At 40.0% G+C, this 21,264-nt stretch overlaps 3 protein-coding genes across 5 annotated transcripts; all 3 read right to left on the bottom strand.

Annotated features, from left to right (window-relative positions):
• Nucleotides 1–2,112: 2,112 nt before the first annotated feature.
• Nucleotides 2,113–8,560, bottom strand: RB195_012137 (uncharacterized protein; the record flags this gene model as incomplete). Of its 2 annotated transcripts, XM_064193852.1 has the most annotated exons (12): nucleotides 2,113–2,220; nucleotides 2,348–2,478; nucleotides 2,704–2,834; nucleotides 2,893–3,048; nucleotides 4,209–4,373; nucleotides 4,435–4,617; nucleotides 4,826–4,929; nucleotides 5,684–5,755; nucleotides 6,197–6,287; nucleotides 7,112–7,201; nucleotides 7,264–7,362; nucleotides 8,547–8,560. In XM_064193852.1, 12 exons carry the CDS (start codon nucleotides 8,558–8,560, stop codon nucleotides 2,113–2,115), a joined length of 1,344 nt encoding a protein of 447 aa, XP_064051434.1. The 2 variants fall into 2 exon arrangements, with proteins under 2 accessions (XP_064051434.1, XP_064051435.1); XM_064193851.1 differs by lacking the exon at nucleotides 8,547–8,560 and having other exon boundaries at nucleotides 7,264–7,355.
• Nucleotides 8,561–10,881: 2,321 nt separating this feature from the next.
• Nucleotides 10,882–14,458, bottom strand: RB195_012136 (uncharacterized protein; the record flags this gene model as incomplete). Of its 2 annotated transcripts, none has more annotated exons than XM_064193849.1 (5): nucleotides 10,882–10,966; nucleotides 13,534–13,651; nucleotides 13,713–13,870; nucleotides 14,106–14,227; nucleotides 14,285–14,458. In XM_064193849.1, the coding sequence occupies 5 exons, from the start codon at nucleotides 14,456–14,458 to the stop codon at nucleotides 10,882–10,884; spliced, it is 657 nt and encodes a 218-aa protein (XP_064051432.1). The 2 variants fall into 2 exon arrangements, with proteins under 2 accessions (XP_064051432.1, XP_064051433.1); XM_064193850.1 differs by having other exon boundaries at nucleotides 14,285–14,356.
• A 6,079-nt stretch (nucleotides 14,459–20,537) lies between these two features.
• Nucleotides 20,538–21,164, bottom strand: RB195_012135 (uncharacterized protein; the record flags this gene model as incomplete). The annotated part of the gene is made up of 3 exons (XM_064193848.1): nucleotides 20,538–20,636; nucleotides 20,911–21,021; nucleotides 21,138–21,164. 3 exons carry the CDS (start codon nucleotides 21,162–21,164, stop codon nucleotides 20,538–20,540), a joined length of 237 nt encoding a protein of 78 aa, XP_064051431.1.
• Nucleotides 21,165–21,264: the final 100 nt, after the last annotated feature.

The following is a 21,264-nucleotide window of genomic DNA, read 5'->3' as shown; positions in this document are numbered from 1 at the left end:
CAAGCTTAAAATCCCAAAGTGAACCTCAGGTTCGAATGTCTGTCCATAAGGCGGAAACTCGCATCATACCTCGGATGGTTCTTCTGGTCAAAATGAAACATTCGAACCATTCGCTCTCGTGATCGATCAGTCAGCGGGCGGTACATGCTGACCGTCTCCGCTCTAAGGTGAGCATTCAGTGTAGTCGCTATGTTGATGATTGAAAAAGTAGGCATGGAGTTTATCTGCTTCGTTGTGGAGAGATTTGGTAGTTTAAATTGTGAATTGAATCGCCCATTTCAGGGCCTGAAGAAGGCGATTTTGCCGAAACGTTGACCAATGAAAATCATTTGACAACCTCGTGTACAGCTCATCAAAAATCAATACCACATCTTTCTATGATGAGGTTCATTGAAACGGAGTTATCGATGATACTCTTGGCATAAATAAAAAAAAAAAATTTATTTTTATATTTTTTTTTTATTTTCTTTTGTTTTTTTTCCCCCACTAGGGGGGGTTTTGGAGTCACCTCTTCCTGCATTCTTATTAGTTATTTCTTTTTTATTCCAAGAATATTTGTGTTTGGATTAAATGAACATTGTTGTAGATTATGAAAGCTAACTTCAAAGCATTGATAGCCCGACTACCAGTCGTCTAGGATAGGTTCTGCCAAGTAGCCACGGCCAGGTCAATTGACCGACTTTAGACTTGTCGGTAACCTAGCAACAGATCTGGGAACATCACCGGTTTGGCGGGAATCAGGTCTATTTATTTTTTTATCCCTTCGCCTTCATCAACAGAGCAAGGGAAGCTACGAAGGTCCTCTTACAAAATTTGTTCCTTCGTCCTCAAAGCTTTGTATTAGTTGATTTGGATGGCCGACGTAACTCGAAGAGAATGGAGCACATTGTTGAATCAATATTCAGACACCTGGATAACGTCCATCAAACATCTGTTGAGTACTCTTCTATGTTCAGCTTTAACAACATCTCGGTATAACCACCCGATAACGCTCCAACCATTTTGCTGTCCTAAATAAGTTCTGGAACATAGAGGGAAAGTTTCTGTTTTCTATTTTTGGGAAGTGCAGGTTCTTTCAATAGTGGATCTAAAGACTTGCTAAATTTTGTTTCTTGTCTAAGGAATCAAAAGCAAAGGTAGAAATGTCCACATCTATTCCTACTATTCCTAGTTGGAACAGTAGGAACAAATATGCTGGTTAGTATGGTTCATACCTAACTTTTTGGGACCATCCCTCTAGCTAGTCACCATTAGGTCTCGTGACATTCTTCTAGACTACATACGGGTAGAACTCTCTTGCACTTTTCGAACTTTGCTATACGTGCTATTTTTCTTCAAAGACTTCTATTTTCTTTCCTTTTTAGTACATTTCCTTAGAATCGATTCGAACTGTTTCGAGAAGTCGAGAGCAAACACCAACAAAAATGTCCAAGCCTTTTTCGGATTCACAAGTTTTAAGAGTTATTCCGTTCTTATTATACTCAGTCACATTATTGCCTACGTGTATAGCCAGAGATTTGTCGCAGTCAATGCGCAGATCCCGTTTGATCCCACAATTTTTTTTTATGTTAGTGACGTGTGAAGTACAGTAAGTGCTTTAGAATCATTATCACCATTGTAGGTGTCATCAGCGTAACTTTTTTCACATCAATGCTCTCCCTCGTGAAACGCTACTTGTCCAAAGAAATTTGGTTGAACATTTGTGGTCAACTTTCTTTTTTTCTGTCAATCGTTGATAACGTAAAGTACAAAATGATGAAAACAACTATGAATTGTGAAACCAAATGGTTCTTCTTGTTTATCCGAGAAATAGATGTGCTTTCAGGCACAAAGAGATAAACTATAAACAATAAATTCCCTGTAATTGGCTAGTAAGTACACAAAATCCATTGAAGATCGCGCTGTTATTACAGCATTTCTCTCTAATCCAAAATGTAAACAAAACGAAAAATAACATACAACGCTCCACGAGGAAATTCAGAAAATTCATCCAAAAATAACAAACTTCGAAAAAGGGTTGGTAACTTTCACTAATGCAAATGTTCAAGTAGAACAAATTCTTGCACATATCTTAAAATAAGGAAATAGCGACACGTATCTAGAACAACATCCTTATGTTACGCCCAAATAACTTCGGATATCTTCAGCAACCTTTTTGTCAGCAGCCGCTTTGAAAAAATCAACAAGGGAACTGATGCGAGATCGGTAGTCATTTGCTTGCTGGAAATACAGCTTCGAGAACCATGAATTCGAGTAATAAAATTCAAAAAGAACTAGGGAAAATGACGCCACCGAAATGAATGGGAAGAACTAAGGAAAATGATGCCACTGAAATGAATGGGACTACCTCAACGATTATGCGTTGGAGACGAGCCACCTCAGCTTCGCTTTCGGCTAGCTGGCGTCTCAGTTCCCTGATTTCAACGCTGAGGTCAAGTCCATGCATTAGATACTGAAGGTGATGACCAGAGGAACTGTCTGCAATCTAGATATAGAACTAGGAAATTTATATATCGCTAGAATTATAGAGTACTAAGCCTCCATACTTCTAAACGATAAGTATAAAAACTGTTACACTAGAAAGAAATAGGGAATTTTGAGTTACGAATACTTCTTGCATGAAATAGTCAGCCAATACCATTACCCAAAAACAATATGGATACTTTCATTAAGTTTATGTAGTAATGAGAGAAGCGAACAAACCATCACGAGCGATAAAGCTGTCAAGAGTCGATGCAACGCTGCTGGTGTTGTTGGTAGCAGCACTATCGGGTTCCGATGACACGGATTCTGTGGTGCTTGAGAGCGGTAATAATGGCCAGTCTTCACCACCTCTACATAGAATTTTTTTAGCTGTATATAAGCTCAGTAAATGTAAAAAAAAAGACGGACTTATCCACGCGCAGTCTACGACGTCGTTTGCAGTTTGAGAACAGCTTCTTTGTTTGTTCAACACCAAGCGGATTCAACAGACTTCCATATTTCTCATTAGTAAGATGAGTGATCTTCACCCACATATTGTGCCTCTCCGCATTAACTTGTGCTGATCTGTAAAAAATATCATAAATCAATGACATTGTCTTGAAATAGTTTTCAATAATTTCCTCTCAAAATTCGCTGTCTCGATTCAGTTGAGGAATTCGATGGTTTTTCAAAAACTATAGATTGAAGTGTAGCGTAGTCGGTAGGAGGTTCAGCTGTGGCCCAATCGATCGGATTTTCGAATCCGTCCTAGTGTAAACCAAGCCTTTCATCCCTCGCGGGTCGATAAAGTGGTACCAGACTTGTCTGGGACGATGAAACGTTGACTTGACACATCGGCTAACGCCCACACGTCATTGTATAGGTTAGTTCCACGTTCGTAAACCTCAAACAGGGATTGATCAACGCCGTGCACTTCATCCTTTACCCATCATCGAGTGGAACCTAGTAGTACAACGCTAAATTTGTACTCCTGCAACGAAACCGACGAAACCGTGCAAAACGATGGAATTGACTACTGAGGAAAGGAAGGTGGTCCTGAAAGTTGCAAAAATGCAAGTTTCCTTTAAAACAATTCAAACCTCGCTCCCTATATTCACGACTGGTGTTGGTGATAACAGATATATAAAGTGTTTCAACCAGCAAGCCAGTTCCAGATGCAAAATTAAGGTCGAAAACGAAAAAGGACAGAATAGTGCACTAACTTCATCTTTACAAAAAAAAGAAAGAGAGCTCGACGCTTCTATCGATGCTTCTGGTATCGTATAGTATAGTAGGGTCAAATGACATAAAGTATGTATGCAATTCCGGCACAATTGGGCAATTGACAATTTCACGGCTTCGAGGAGGGGGTCAAAATTTTCAAAAGCAAAATATGATACCAAAAGCAACACAGTAACTTGAGAACAATACAGATATAGTAGGATCAAAACGACATTGAGCACGTACACAACTGGATACGCAGCTTCTCTCGAGGCGGTGCGGCAGAGCGTAGCGGTTAGAAACGTAGCGGAACCCTTGCTGACACCACCCATCGCTGCAGTTTGCGACCGGTCCCACTCCAACTCAGTTCCTACTGCTGCTTCCGCCGCGCCGTTTCGAGCGGGTACGCAAATGCACCGCAACTACACTTGTGATTCATGTCGTTTTGATCCGACTTTAATTATGCACACACGAAAACTGCTTTTTTCAGATGGGTAATCTGTGACTGCAAAAATGGTTCTCACCTTGACGAACTGTCAAAACACATCCTCTCCAGGTAATGGTCCGCCGTTGCTACGACGAAATCATGACGCTCCTTCTTCAGGTTGTAGGCTGTATCAGGAAGGATAGTTGAGGGAGGCGATTCCGACTTCGCTGCGGACAAGTCACAGGAAGACGAGCCAAGCGATCTGTAAACAACGCAAAAATAAATTAAATATAAATGATCATCGAACCATTTCGTCTACTTACACAATAAATCTTCGCAGATGTTGTTCAGCTTCAGTGCTAACAGTTGCATGGGCGGTCGTAGAGGCATCACCCTCAAACCCTCCGTGTTCGCTTACAACTGATTCGCATCTGGATGGTGGATCTGTGGAATCAAAATCGCCATCTGTCTGGTATTCATCGAAAGAACTCTGATTGTGTGCTTTACTGAAAAAGAAGAAGAACTATTATTCGAATCATACAAGTTTGTATCAAACTTAGGTATTATAGTGAACAAATCACAAATAAGAACCTTGCGGGATATGCGTTTGATATGTTCTTGAAAATATTAGACCACATACTTTTTTCTTTCAAACAGATTCTGCTAAAATGAAGTGCCAAGTACAAACAACGTCATAAACAATTAAAATCTTACATTTTGTCATAACTCCCATCATCTTTCTTTTTATAGTAAGTAAGCAGTTTCTTCGTCTTTTCAACAGATAATGTTTCGAGCCTGCAGCTGAAGGCATCATTGATCTGGGAAAATAGAAGTTAATTGCAGCAAAACCACTAGATTTACAGAAGCAGAACCAATCTGTAGGAAATAATTAATAATCAGAAACAAAACAGCTTAAACGCGCTGATGATTATAGTCGGGTCAAAAGGACATGAAGCACGGACCGTTGCGTAAGCGGCTGCGCTTGAAGCGAAGCGGTGAAGACAGTGGTCGGAATCGAGGTGGGACCATGGCGAACTGCATAGATGGGTGGCGGCAGCGAGGATCCTCTCAAGATCCCGACCGCTACGCTCCACCGCGTCGCTTCAAGCGCAGCCGCTTAAGCAACTGTCCGTGCTTCATGTCGTTTTGACCGAACTATATGTTGTTTCGGCTTACTGCAGCGCGCATCAACAGCGAGGAGCTATCATTTCATCATTGACTGAGGGTATAGTAAGGTCAAAACGACGTGTACCATTGTGCAATTACATACGCGGCTTCCCTCGAGGCAGTGCGGTGGAGCGTAGCGGTCAGGAGCGTACTGGAAGCCTTGCTGGGACCACCCTTCGCTGCAGTTATGGTTCCACCTTGGTTCCAATTGCTGCCTCCACCGCGCCGTCTCGAGCGCGTACACAAATGCACCGTGTTTCGGGTCGTTTTGACCAGGCTAGAAATGAAGTCGAAAAAACAACTAGATAGAATGGAGGTGGTTAAAGTGATAAAATCAGCGCACAAGCATATGATCGATAAGGCGCATTCTAGTTGTTCGGATAGGATAAATAACAGTATCTGTACCTGACGTGTTATCTCCTCCCACAATTGTGCTCTTTCTAGATTTTTCTCAGCTTTTCTGGCAGTAGCTGTATCCTAAGAAAAAGCACGGTATGCACTTGAAAGCACCTAATGCAACGATGTACACAAAAAGTTAGTGATGAGAAATGCCCGCAAAGTCGGTTGACCGGTGAATGTGACTTGGAGTACTGAGAAATGCCCACAAACCCGGTTGATTGTCGAAAGTGACGTCGTCGACAATTTAGCCCGTTTCGGGAAAAGCAACGGAAAAAGTTCCCGATGCCGAGTTGACAACGTTTTCTTTTTAAATCTCCAAATTCATTTAGGGTTTAAGTGGGAGTATTTTTAGATCTAGATTAGATCAAGTATTCGTCGAATGCGATTTAAACAATTGTTAATTGTGAATACACTTCCGGAAGAGAGACTTAATCTTCCTACAAAAATAAAACCTTGGACAACTTGCGATCAGTGAACAGTAAGAGAAACAAAACGAACAAGGCAGGACCAACCACTCACAGTGAGCTGTGGGTGCTCCCGGAATAGTTTGAGAAGCATTTCTCCACGTTCTCGCCTGAGATCTTTCTCACGCTGATTATTCTCATGAGTCCTTAAAATTAAATAAATGAGCCGTTACTTACTAGAGGACAGAAATCATAGTGCTTAATCATAAGAAATAGAAAGAAAAGCTCGTTAATGCAGCTTGAAAAGCTTGAAAAGCTTTATTACTATTACAGCGTAACTCATTTTTCAATCAGATGACTCATGAAAACGTATCTGATCGAAAAGAATGTTCCTGTAGGGACACAACTACATTTTATATTTAAAGGCACGAATATAGACTGAAAAGCGTGAGGGTGCGAGAACTATTACGACCATAACTGCTGGACTGTCGCAGTCAACAGAATTGACTGTTCGAGATCAAAATTGTGATGAATTCGTTGAGTCAAGGGAAAAATTAGATCAAATCAGAATTTAAAAGTAGCAGTCAATTTCGTTATGCGTACATAACACAACTTAATTTATTGATTGAAACATCGTAATAGGTACCGAACGTGTACTATTTTAAGAATCTTTAATCCTTTTTTTTCTGTTTTATGATTTTATGGTTTATTTCTTTTCCTTGGCAACATTCTCCTGTCAAGCGCCAGTCGTTTCAAAACAGCATCAATAAAAGAGAGAACGAGCTTAGTAAAAACATTTCTAGCAAGAACGCTCAGGAGAAAGAATGTGGCGGCTTGTGGTTAAAGCCGAATTATGTCGAATAGAAATTCTACTGCGCTTTTATTTCAAAAAGAAAGGGAAAATAAATTTCCAGTGGTGGCGCCGACTTAAGAGTTGACACCCTTAGGCGATAGTTGTTCTCAAAGAAACAGCCGTCACCACTTACTTGAAAGGAAGAACTTATGGTAAATAAGATAGTAATATCCTTACGTAGTTGTGGAACAGGACGACGGATCATTTGTGGAATTTGCTGAAGTAGACTTCCCATCAATAGACGTAGAATTTTCGATGTCAGCAGTTCTGAACAGAAACAAAATAAGAACATCTCAGTCTCTCATGGAACCAGGTCTTAGGAAACCCACTCAGTGACAGGTAACTCAACATTTCCTTTGAGTTTCTTCGCTTCTGAAGCACATTCAGCAGGCGAAGGTGAATCTCGTTTCAATTGAATCATCTGAAATCTAAAAAAGTGCACAAAATAGACATAAATAGTGCTCGATAAATATGGTATTAATGATCATTATCGAATAGAGCACAGAATAAGGAAACAGATAAACAACAGAAGAGAACAGTTGCAGTGCCAGCGAATTACAAAAGCAATTCACGTATATTTACTCCCACAACGACAACTAAAACTGTGGAATGCGAATAAAGTTGGAGTGTGGGTGATGTTGTGAACAGTCCTCAGACGTGAACGAAGTGACAAGCCCGATCTCGATGAGTCAAAATAATTGAGAAAAATGCTCTCTGGCATTTCTTGAAATATTTTGGAGTACTCGATTTGTATTGGATAATGCATTAAGTTTTGTCTATTTTCGTACATTTGCCTTCCCTCTGCTCTAAAGTATGGGTGGGTCAATACACGGTGTAGTTGCGTAAGCGACTGGGCTGCAAGCGACGCGGTGGAGTGAGCGGATGGAATCTAGGTGGGACCATTGCGAACTGCAGCGATGAAAGGTACTAGCATGGGACCCCACAAGATACTAACCGTTACGCACCACTTCGAGCGCAGCCGCTTATGCGACTGCACCATGCTTTGAACTTACCATGCCCATCCTTTGTATTCGTAAAAATAAATTATAAGAAACATATCTACATCGAAAAAAAATCTTCAGGCTAATCAGGGCTAAAAGAAGAATTCGTTCAGAAAACGTCAGTAAATCGCACCTGTGAGATCTTGTGTAACTATAGTTGGCACTAAAAGTTTTGATCCAGGGAGAGCGATTCCGGTTAGGTCAAAGCAGAAGTAAAAAGACCAATGTGTAAAGTGGAAAAGCTTGAGTTGCGGCGGATGTGTCGCGGTCACGCAGTGAAACACATTTGGTGCCGACTATGTGTCATCAGATACCGAACTATTATAAAGTTAACGTTCTTCAACTTATCTTTACTTTTTTCAGAACTCTGGCACTATTTTCTGTTGAGTTTTTTGTTGCGTTTTTTTTGTTAAGATGTTACAGCGTGAAGCGCGAAAACGTCGAGGATTAGAGGAACATTTCGTGGGTCTACTTCTAATTTTTTTCTCATTGAACTACGTTTTTCACTAAAAGACGTGCGTACCTACACATCTATGATCGTAAAGGCTTTATCTGTCACAATAAACCCTACAGCAACAAAAAACGTACTCAATGGTAAAGATCGCACGTACCTGAAAAGGTGCATTTCCTACCTGCTGAATGGCTCTGGTCTATTGTGCAAATAGAGTGCGCTTTGCATCTTTTCTGTGGAGGACCCAATCAGCAACTTTTACGCACGTTCTCTGTAGGAAATGCAGGTTTGAAATGAGGCATGATGAAGGCATCAAAAACTTCCCCCCTGGACATATACAGAAGGGTCACAATGATTTGGAGTTTGACTGCGCTCGCGCAAGTGGTGAGGTTAAGTTTGCGGTTCCGAGCAACTCGGATTTCTAGCTAAGGTCCCACTCTTGCCACCTTCATCGCGTTGTTTACGCAAATGCACCGAGTTTCGAGTCGTTTTGAGTTGACGTAGTGCATGTTTCTGCCAGGTTAGTGGTTAAAGGCAACACCCCACGAATCTGAGGTGGTACGGATTTCAGGTGGAGAGTTCCTATACGGGGTCGTAGATTATGGTGAGGAGGGTAATTCCGTCCATTTTTTCCTAATTGGCGTAAAAACGGCACGGAAGGTGCGGCGTGTGCACAAGGCTGGCGCGCTCCAATCGAACTCGTTGTAGAAAATAGCGCGCCGGATCGCTCGAGGCCGTATCTTCCGGGCAGTTTTTCACTGTAATTAGGAAGAAATAGACGCAATCACCTCTTCATAATCTACTATTCCGTATACGAATACTCCACCTGAAATCCGTACCACCCCGGATTCGTGGGGTGATGCCTTTAAGTTTGCGGTTGCGAGCACTTGGACCGCTAGCCGAGGTCCCACCTCCCGCCACCTTCACCGCGCTGTTTACGCAATTGCACCGACTTTCTGGTAGTTTTTACTCGACGTAGTGCATGTTTCTGCTAGGTTAGAGGTTAAAGCGTTCACGAATGCGGCCTTGACGGGAAAACTGGCCCTTCTCATCGAGTATGCACTAGAGCGAAGCTAAGAGGCTAAGATTACCATGGATATTACCTATTCTCTATAAGTGGTTAAGATTATCAATCACTATTATTCAAAACAATACATTTTCAATGTTTGTTTTCGCTTTTTTCGTTTGTTCTTAAAGGCATCACCCCACGAATCTGAGGTGGTGCAGATTTCAAGTGGAGTATTCGTATACGGGATGGGAGACTATGGAGAGAGGGGTGATCCCGTTCATTTCTTCTTAATTGCCGTAAAAAACGGCCCGAAAGATACGGCTTCAGGCGTACTGGCGCACTATTTTCTACAGGGAGTTCGAATGGAGCGCGCCAGCCTTGTGCGGCGCCGCATCTTCCGGGCCGTTTTTTACGGCAATTAGGAAGAAATGGACGGAATCACCCCCCTCTCCATAGTCTCCCATACCGTATACGAATACTCCACCTGAAATCTGCACCACCTCAGATTCGTGGGGTGATGCCTTTAATTGTGTGAGTACGAGTGCGCAATGGTCGTAATGCGGCGACCAAAGGAACGAAAATTATATATATATATATATATATATATATATATATATATATATATATATGTAACTAGAATGCTTATTATCAGCAGAGCAAGAAACAAGAATAGTGAGACTGCAAATGAAGCGCGTGGAACTAAACAAAAGACCTACGAGAGGTTTGCGGTTGACAACGATGGAAGCATAGAATAACTCCGAGGGAAGAGTCCGAAATGCGAGGCTTCCATGACAACTGGAAGTATACGGGCCCGTTTTGTGTGTGTGTGTGTGTGTCAGAAACAATTTGGTCGGTTAACGAGAGCACATAAGAAGCAGACGAATGCAGCTCGCTTTTGCCGAGAATGACCAGCTATAAGAAAAGTGCGCATATCCGAAAGAGAGCTGAATCCGTTATTTCGAGTGAAAGACGCAGAGCAATGAGCTGCTAGTCGCAGCTCTCTTTTGCTTTGCTGTACATACGTTGCTCGAACCATGAGAAGGGGGGAACTCATGCTCGGCTATCCTTATCTCATTCTTCCATCGATTTCCGAAAGTTGGCTGGACCACCTGTTGATGGATTCAAGTTTGGGGACTTTTCTCTACAGAGAAACTTTCTGGTCCGTACAGGATCTTGAAATTCCTAGAAGTCTCGTTTTCATATTTATCACTTCGAATTTTTTTCGGTGCCTATGCTTCGAAAATTACGATATTAATTCATTTTCCGCTTGGATGCATTGATATTCAGAGAAAAGATGATGCCCAAGCGATTTTTTTTATAACACTAAAATTTCCACATTCATTTCTCAAAAAAAAAACAGGTGGACACATTCATAATACGTGATTGTGTAAACTTCTATAAATATCTGTTTTTGAGTTGCAAGAAAAAAAAAACAACGAGAAAATACTTGTTGTAGAAAATATAGTTTTGAAACAATCAAAATCAATCAGATCAACTGCTGATCAGCAAGAGAGTCCCGGGCAATCGTAGGCGAATCCGATTCGCTCCTTCTCACACTGAGTCCAACCGGTCTGGAAGAAAAGGAATTTTGTTCTAAGTAACTTTCAGGCCGAAACAGAAAGAAAATCTCACAAAAACATTGTATAAATGAGGTCATCCTGTGAATAATGCTATTTTTTTTCTCCAATTTCATAAAAAAAGAGTGTGAGGGGAGGGAACAGAATGCTCTGATCGCAGATGACCTTGCTATACCTTGCTCACAGTCTTAGAGAAAGTCTCGAAAAATCCAGAATTTAGACTTAAGACTTTTTTTGCAAAATTACAAGGGAATTGGCCGAGCAAAACACAGACGTAAAGTCCGGTGCAATTGCGTAAGCGATTGCGTTCGTGGTGGGACCCTAACTATCTCCAATCACTAGCTGTAGAGATGAGCAAATGTCCCACCGTAACACCTCGAGCGCCAACGCCTCTACAGTTGACTGGAGATTTAGGTGATTTTAACTCGGTTTTATTTTGTTTATAAATTTAATAAAAAAACAACAACGAAACGAAGAACGAGCGAACGACAACGATACTCTAAATGAGGATCGGACAGTAACCCCTAAAACAGTGTCAACGGTGGGTCAAAAATTGCTGGAGACCACAACGTAGATATCAGAGCGTCACTAGAGGAGTTCATAATGGCTCGGTCAAGTGAAATTTTGCGGAAGGCTCACTGAAAGTCTACCAAGAATATCGAGGAGGACTGCAAAGAATGAAGGATAGTCTATTTTATATTGAGAAAAGGTTTCGTTCATTTTATTTTCGAGATGTAAAGGACGTATAGACTATTGTATTATTTATGGGACCCTTAGTAATTACTATGGATCGCATAAATTATGCAATAGTCTATACGTCCTAACCTGGAAAATCTTTAAATTATGGAAGTTGTTAAAAAAATAAATAAGAACAGACAGAAATTAAAATACTATAAGACTCGATGATCGGCTTGTAATCTCCGGAACAAAAGGATAATGATCAGATTTTGTCAATTTTAAAATAACGTTGTAAAACAGTGGGCGAGCGCTTCATGCTTCGCTGAAGTAGTATGAATTAGTATCTATGGTTTTTAAGATAATCTTTTCCTATTAACGCAGTGAGATAAGATTTATTTGATTGTAAATAATAAAATTTATTCTTTTCAGCTTTTTTTTTTGAAAAAGGTTTTTGAGAATGACAAAACTCACTTGAGCACCACAATACTCGGTAAAGAAATCTCGGACACACAGTATAAACGATTCACTGGCCCTGAAAAATATATGAAGAATTCTATTTGTTCAAATAGATACAGAAGTAACTTTTGGAAAAATTTCAAAAAAAAAAAAAGTTGAAGGAAGTGTAACTACAGATCAACGATGTTGAAATCTTTTGAAGAAAAAAATATGTCTGTAAGAATATGAATATATTATTAGAATATATAAAATATGTGGATTAACGAGTATGAGTAGTACGATCACGCCTCAATTCCCCTAGTTGTTCTGAAAAGTGATGTGCGAACGGTCTTCACGATCGAATTTTTCTACGAGGCTCCTCGTAACGTTCTCGAAGTGAGCCGCGTCTGCCAGCGATCAAACAATCAATGACTGACCAACACTGTCTCTTCCTCACTCACTGGCAAACGTGGTGCGACGCCTGCGCTTGTGTATACTGCACAATATTTGGGTGCCTCGTAGGACGTATCGATCACCACCGGGATTTTTCACGCCGCTTTTCAGGAGAACTAGGGAGATTTGAGCGTGTTCGCTCTCATATTCGCTATTCACACCTCCGACCCTATCTTTTCGTGGAGAGATCCCAATATCGTCAATTTCGCGGTGTGTTGGCTATTATCTCAAAAAATTCGTTCAAATCTCGTTTTGGGCATTAAGCTTCAACTGGATGAGAAAACATTGACTTATAACGCTCCCCTCCAAACAGCGAAGTGATTTTAATGTTGGTAATTATACGAATAGTATCTTACCGTAACAACCCATCATTTTTGTCGGTTGTTCAGGGCAAACAGTAAGTTTCAAGATTTTGTGTGAAGAAGACAGACCAAAAAACTCCATGAAAGCAATTTCCGGTTTTAACTCCGGTAGAAGGTCTCATCGATTTTTTTTACGGATGTCGATCTAGTGTAGAACAGTTGTGTCTTTATGCTTTTTGTCACTTTTTATCATATATCAAGTTTAGAATCCTGGATACGTTCATAACTAACACAAAATACAAAGAATACTTCAAGGCCAACAAGCTACGTTATATTCGTGTTCTTAGTATAAACACGTTTCTCTTTCGGATACGGCGCAATCACGACTGTGATGCGGTGCATTGAGGTTAAATAGGAAAGGCCCCTGCTATAGGGCCATCAAAATCATCCACCCCTTCATCTTATGAGCGGGAACTCGTGCTGTCCACTTTTTTCTCGCTAATTTGTTGAAATTGAGTCATTCGGCTCATGTGCAAGAGAGTTCGACGCATTGAAAACGGACGAGTTGTCCTTCCTGGGATCGAATCTCGTATATGGCCAACCATCTGGGCGCCCTTTTGTTCTCTTCGTCACACTCACAACGTCTCAACCTTGTTTATTTCTTTCCGAAGAGGTAAATGAAATCAAACTCACTCGCAGTATCTATACGGATTGTTTTGAACTATCTGCTGGAATTTGTAGTAACACGCTTGATATACAGTACCACCGGTGTGCTCCGCATTAACAATACATGGAAGATTTTGTTGGAAAACTGAAACAACAAACAACGAAGTGTTCAAAATCTAGGAAAATATCAGAAATATGGCGCAAACCATCGAATCCAGTGCTGCAGATGAATTCAAGGTGTTTAAAGATGTGCACATAGAAGACCGCATCATTGAAATCCGTCGCGTCCCGATTCAGAAGATAGAAACGATTCACGCAAAACGGATATGTGTAGCCAAGTTTGAAAGCGTAGAGTTGTCGAGCGCTAAAATTTTCAATCCATTCGGAGTAGAGTCCGCGCCAAAAATGTTGAACCCGGTCGACGTGACGCGTCCGCGTCGCCTCCGAAACGGGACTACTGCTCTTATTTGTGATGCTCTGTCAAAAGTCAAGTGATTTTATCACGGAATGAGAATAGCAATGTTCGATTTCGACGCGGACGTCGCGCGTCACGTTACAACGGATGTAAAAGTATGAGTTGAGTGGATAGCCGAACTCACTTGCATACTTGTACAAAACTATCCACACTCTTATCGATAAGCACGTGCACCTGCTCTGCCAATTCCGTAGCGTTCTTCCACGTTAGTGTAGGATCTATGCCGAGTTTGATGTTGAAAGCTATCTAAAATCTCTTAAGAAATTTTCCGGACAGCGTTCTCCGCTAACAGATTGAACTCACTTGTGCATTGTCGAATGTGTTATCCATGCAACCTTCAAAATCAGAATTCCCCGGTGGTGATAACAGGCCCATTTTGCCTGTTAGGAGTTCCTTCGAGAGGAATCGAGATGAAGAAGCACCACTAATGCTGACGATTGCTGCCGCTAATAGCGAAATAAATGACCGTTTGATCATCTGAAAAAAAACATTCGATTTTAATTTTTTGTCTCACAGAATGGAGGCCATAAAATTACAATCTATTTGCGACAGGTTTTTTTTCAGCTTGAAAACGACAACAGAATTGTTCGCATGAATTTATAATTTATTTTATTTTCAGGAAAAACGTTTTCTGAGCACCATTAACGTGCTGTTTTGCTCATTTTCTTTGGTCCCATAACTCTTATATGGATTTTCATTATCCTCAATAATCAGGATGCTGAGCGCAGTTTTTACATCGGAATTATGTTGCTCGGGATAAATCCTGAACAGTCCCTCATCCTACAGTAAAAGAACTGTAAAAAGAATATTACAGCAAAACGCCAAATGCATGAAACATAGCTTGGAGCAACTGTTCACCTACAAGGAGCTTACGGTAACTATAGAATCGTAAAATCGAAAAAAGATGATAAATGTGTGCCCGAGATGTTCACAGTAAAACTATCGTTTTTATGCATATCCATCCGGACGGTGTGAGATACGAAAATTCAAAACATGAGGGGGCACCCGGATTTGAACCGGGGACCTCTCGATCTGCAGTCGAATGCTCTGCCACTGAGCTATACCCCCGATCTGGGCGTTTCGTCCTGTTCCCTTTTCAGATGTTTGTCAATCAAACTGTTCGAGATATCGGAGCATGGGCGTGGTGTCCACGAATCGAAGTGGTGCGAGGTAGTGTGTAAATGTGAGAGACGCAGAGATGTGACTATTTGCAAATGCTCCAATCTTGTGTGTTTATGTATCGAATTTGCCATTAAAAAAAGCTGTCAAGGCTCAATAATTAATTTATTTTTAAAATCTATCTCCAATTCCAATTATTATTATTATTATTACTATTATAATTATTATTATATCCCAATTATTTTGTTGCAAAGTCCCTGAGAGGTTTAAAAAAAATTCATTCCATTCGGTGGAAAATCTTAACGAACAGCAATCTGTAGGGGTATGGCTCAGTGGCTCTGCCGATTCCACAGCAAATCGAGAGATCCCCGTTCCGGCTCAAATCTCGGTGCACAGGGATTCGTTGCATTTCCTCCGATTAGTCGTTAGCACATATATCTCCAGAGGAGGACTCAAATTTCGAAGATTTCTAGAGGTTAGAAAAAAGAGAAATCCAGAAAAAAAAAGTTCGAAAATTCAATTAGAGAGTGCAGAAGCTTATCCAGAAAAAACATAATGTCAAAAATGTATTGGAGCATGTGATAGGGATAGTTATTGATTGGTTTGGCGTCGCCACCATCGATTCACTGCAGTCAATTCCTTTCAAAATGGACTCGAAGTTTTTCGTATTGAATAAAGTTTTGTGACGGATTAAAGCAACAGTTCGATACCCGTATTCACTTCTTGGATATTTCAAGGCTTTAGACTTACACTATACAGGAATGTTGCGCACGGTTAGGTACAGAAAAAAATCATATTTCCACTGCTTAAATACCGGATAAGGATAAATACTTGAGGGGGAAATTAAATTTTTCATTTAACACCGCTAATATTTTTTCTAGTAATAATAAGTAATTTTCTAATATTTTCTTCTTTTTTCTCCTATTTTCTAGACCATTTCTTTCTTTTTCGTTTTCATTATATTTTATTCACTGTTATTGTATTATTCTCTGCAGACTGCTCTGTAATTAAAATCCTATAGGTACGATTAAATTTCGGGATTATTCTATAATTTTCTCTGTACTGTCAGGTGCAGAGAAAACTCAAAAAAAAAAATTAAAAAAAGGTTTACATTCAATACTACATCTCCTATTTTAAATATCTTATTTTTATGCATTTTTATTATGTGCTGAGAATATATGATATGATATTTTTACGATATTTTATTGTAAAAATTATACATACATATGATATTTTTTCGAGCTATATACATTTTAGTTTACAAAGTTTAAATCCGAATACGTCTCACATGAATCGATGAGAATGCGAGGATTTTCGAAGAGGATGAAAAAGCGAAAAGTGAAAAAAACCGTAAATAGACTCGGGCACAGCCAATTCAAAGCGAATACGAAACTTCGAATAGGAATTCGGCTGTGAAGCAACACGTACAGCCGGACCTATCAACACTAATCAAAGCAAGTTTATTATGGGTTGCGATAAGAAACGTTACATCATGGAAATTTTATCGAACGGGTCAACCGGGCTTCAAGAATAAGCCATGCTCACGTTTATATCCATGAAAATTTCCAAGATTTTCTTTCTCTCGAGAGGATTTGGACCTTTTGATCCAAATCCACCACATATTCATACTAGTGCGGCGCTGCTGCGTCTCTGCTATTACCACACTGCCTAACGCGTTCAGCGATTGGTAACTACGCCCGATCGGGCGGGGCACACTCTCGCCTCCGATCTGTTTGACTAGCGATTGTCCGAAAAGAGAACGGGACTGCGATCATGTACAATCCGTAGGTGGATTATTTCATGCGGGGGTATAGCTCAGTGGCAGAGCATTCGACTGCAGATCGAGAGGTCCCCGGTTCAAATCCGGGTGCCCCCTGTATTTTTGCTTTCATAAAATTATGCTGTAGTAGTCATGTAGGTTTAAGAAGTCTAAAACGTTTTTTCTCAACAGATGCGATTCCTCACTTCAATGAAAAAACGAATTAGAAAATATTAATAAATATAAAAATAAATAAATAAATATAAAAATATAAAATGTTAATATTAATACAAAGAAACGTAAGAAACACGGGAAAAGCTGACGATCGCTTTTTGTTCTGTTATCCTGCATTCTTAACTGGCCAGATCGAACCAAATCGCGGATTTTCGACGCGATTTTTAGCCACAGCCGTTTAATTTCCTCGGAAAGTGCTGCAGATGAATATTTTGTAGCTCAACCTAACCTTTTTTTAGCGGCTTTTCTATATGACCCTTAAAAAAAGCTCAGGACCCCAGGGTGTCCCTAAAATGTGAGGACCAAGTGAGCATAGTAAACCAAAATCGAAAACAATTCTACCGTCAAATTTTATGGAAATAATATTTAAATACGGTATCAGTCGAATCAGGGCGCTTTCTATCCTCTAATTTATATTTTCGTATTTTTTACCATAGCTTATTTGTGTGTCGGACAACATGCTAACAAAAAATCTCTACCTTCACCCGTACATATTCCTGTAGTGTTCTTCAATTGTGAAAAATAAATGAGTGCATATTGAAGAATTTGTGGAGGAACCGGGCACACTTTGGTTTTTTGCACAAGTTTCATCAACTCTTGATTATTTATTACAAATAACCAATTAGTGCCATTCAACGAATGCACTTGAATATTCGAATTTTCGAAAATAAAAAAGTTAAATTGAACTCTTAAAAATTTAACCGCAGCACTTTCGATGGAGAAATTTAACGGTTGCGGCTAAAAATTGCGTTTTAAAATTCGCGATCCTGTCCGATCTGACCAGTTAAAAATACAGAATTACAGAATAGAAAAGACATCAGCTTTTTTTCCATATTTCCTCTTCTCTTCGTCATTTCCTAATTTCTTTTTTTTTCAATGAAGAGAGGGATTGCATCTATTGAGAAAATACTTTCTCGAGTTCTTAACCTAAATGAATACAACATAGTTCTAACAAAGAAAATATTCAGGGGGCACCCGGATTTGAACCGGGGACCTCTCGATCTGCAGTCGAATGCTCTGCCACTGAGCTATACCCCCACAATGCGATAAGATTTTCCATCAGATCAACTGATTTCTCAGATCTTCCATATTGGCAATGGTAATAGAGGTACGCAGTTCAAATCCGGGTGACCTTTTACATTTCGAACTCTTTTTTTTTGTTCCACAAGGAAATTTTGAATAATCAGGGGGTTTCGTACACCAAAGGAGGTCTCCATTCCTCAGAATAGGTGTGCTTCAGAAGCATCCATTACATCTCATTCCTAATCGATGTCACCTTATTCAGAATTGTGGAGAAATCTTTCATAATGGGTGCATACATAGACAAGCTCTTGTTGGTAGAAATGTGATGGAGGATTTCGTTGATGAAAACGAAAAGCAAAAGTTGGCAACTTGAAAATTTGAACCGGGGACCTTCGTGCTTGCAGTCGAATGCTTTACCAGCTGATCTAAACTCCCCTCCAGCGTTGAACAAAATTTTTCTTTCTTCAACAAATTTGCTCTCTTCCCTTTTTCCTTGCCGTTAATCAATCATTTCGGTATCTACCCTACTAAAATCATCAAAAATGAATTATTGGATGCTCAATGAAATCTTTAAAAGAAAACCCTAGAAGCTTTTCTTCGAATGCTGCTTTTTTTTAAGAGAATTGAAGAGTTTCGAAGTTTTAAGTGGAGCTCAAAAATCACCCTCTGATAGAAATTTAAAAACCACTTCATAGTCTGATTGAAACTAGTTGAACGGTTAAATAGGTTCCTATTTGAGTTTTTCCAGCTTTTCCCTCTAGCTTCAAACTACTCAAGTCCTCAATTTATTTAACTGACAAGAATATTGCACAATGTAAATTAAATGCTGCGTACAAAAGAGAAGAACAGGTTATTGGGAAACTGTAATATAGAACAGTGGCAGAGTTTGCAGCTGCAGATCAAGAGGTCCTCGGTTAGATACCCTATAGGCATTTTATGTGTTGTATCTCAGAGAAAATTTCGTCTATAAACTATTGCGCAGCCTTTACTCACTTAAAGTCATTACCCCACGAATCTGGGGTAGTACGGATTTCAGGTAGAGTACATATTCGTAACGGGATAGTAGATTATGGAGAATGGTGGTCCCGTCCATTTCTTCCTAATTGCCGCAAAAACGGCCCGGAAGATGCGGCGTGCGCAAGGCTGGCGCGCTCCAATCGAACTCGTTGTAGAAAATAGTGCGCCGGAACGCCCGAAGCCGTATCTTCCGGGCCATTTTTTACGCAAATTAGGAAGAAATGGACGGGATCACCCTTTTCTCCATAATCTATGATCCCGTATACGAATACTCCACCTGAAATCCGTACCACCTCGGGATCAGTTGTGGTTTCGCTCACCTCTCCCTGATCATCCTAGAAAAACGGCGTGGGAACCGCTTTAGTTCCTACGAGGAACGTTAGAACGGTCCTCTATGTATTCGTTCTGGTCCCCTCAGCAACCTAATCATTACTTTCACTATAAATAGGCAGTTATTGAGAAACTGTAATATAGGTCAGTGGCAAAGTTTCATGGCAAATGCAGATCAAGAGGTCCCCGGTTAGAATCCTATGGGCATCAACCGCTGCGCAGCCGGATGCGGAGCGTGTACAAAGATGGAGTGTTGCAACAAAAATTGTCGTGAGAAACGGAGTCTTTAATGCCGTTTTTTTAGCACAATTAGAAAGAGCCGAACGGAACCACCGCTGATTCCGCAATCTACTATCCCATCTTTAGTTTTTCTAGCGGTTTCTCTCATTACGTCAGATTCGTGGTATGGCGCTCATAACTGCAAATTTAGCCATCTGTGAAAGATTGACCAATCTAATACAGCTGAATTTGGTTGAAATTACCCATTTTAGTATTTTTTGCTATGGTTATTACTAATATCATTTAGAATATCAAAGTATGTATACATTTACATAGAAGACGTTTATAATTTAATGACAGATTAGTTTGTAGAGCGCATTTTTGTCTCTTAAGCCATTTTAAAAATTATCAGGTGTATTAGAAAATTCGTTGTTTTTTTTCGTTAAAATTTTCATTTTTGTTTTAGTTGCAAATTTTTTCCCCAGTAAAAAGATAAGCCTGTGAGCACATCCTTTTTGTGAGTTACTTTCTCTACCGTCTACAATTCTAATTTCTCTGTAAATCTTTTTGTTCTAGAACAGCTGGGATTTCTTCAGGATTCCTGAAAGCTGACTGACAGTATTAATTCCAGTGATCAGTTATTTTTTCGCTACAACACTCTGCCGCTAACATTCAAGGAAGGAGCCGGGTATTGTCTTCATAATGTTCCCAGAAACAAAAAAGAAGAAGAATTTATTTCAAAATTTTCATAAATACATAGATTATGGTTGAAAAAACTGCAAATTTAACTCCATCATTATCATATGAAACTGTCTGTAAACACTTGATATAGTTGTCTGCATTTTGCCGTCGGCACTAGTCATCCTGAGTGGAATCAATTTCCGATGCAAGTGCAGTAGTAGGAAGAGGATTCGGTAATAAAGCTGCGCTCTCGCTGAGAATTTCAGCATTATACTGTAAGAATAAGAATTGAGAAAAATACGAAAATGGAAATTCCTTTAAAAAAACTTGAAAAATGGGGGAAATGTAGTTGGGGAGACACTTAGTGGCCTCGTTATTTCTGGACGTTCTATTTTAGTTTTTTTTTTCTCTCAGTAACTTTAACTTATATGTCATAGATTCTCTAAAACTAATAACTAGGTCATAGGGGAGTGACTGATTCAGTTACTTCCAGAAATAAGGGCCTATCCCTCCCCCCAACTGCATTTTACCCGGAAAATGTACATACACGATCTTCACGCGAATAGTGAATGTGTCCTTTCGTTGTGCCCATCAGTCGGGCAAGTAGACCATCCAGAAATATAAGTAGCCAGAAGTAAAGTACTAAGCCAAGTCCAGTCTGGTTCAGAAGCATTTTAAGTGGTTATAGAGGATCTTATGCACAAAATTTATCAATATTAGATCAATAACTATGCTATGTATTGACATACTAGCTAACGATCTTAAATCACTTACAGAAATGGCTCCTAAGGGGACAGGCATCACCGATCGACCGCAATCTCCGGGTTACTTGATAGTAATGACTATGGATAAGATTGTGTCACCGATAAAGAACCGACCCATTCCCTGATGTGATTATCAT

The sequence above is a fragment of the Necator americanus genome, chromosome III (assembly GCF_031761385.1).
Source record: "Necator americanus strain Aroian chromosome III, whole genome shotgun sequence".
Lineage (NCBI taxonomy): Eukaryota > Metazoa > Nematoda > Chromadorea > Rhabditida > Ancylostomatidae > Necator > Necator americanus.
This window is presented reverse-complemented; position numbering and strand designations above follow the sequence as displayed.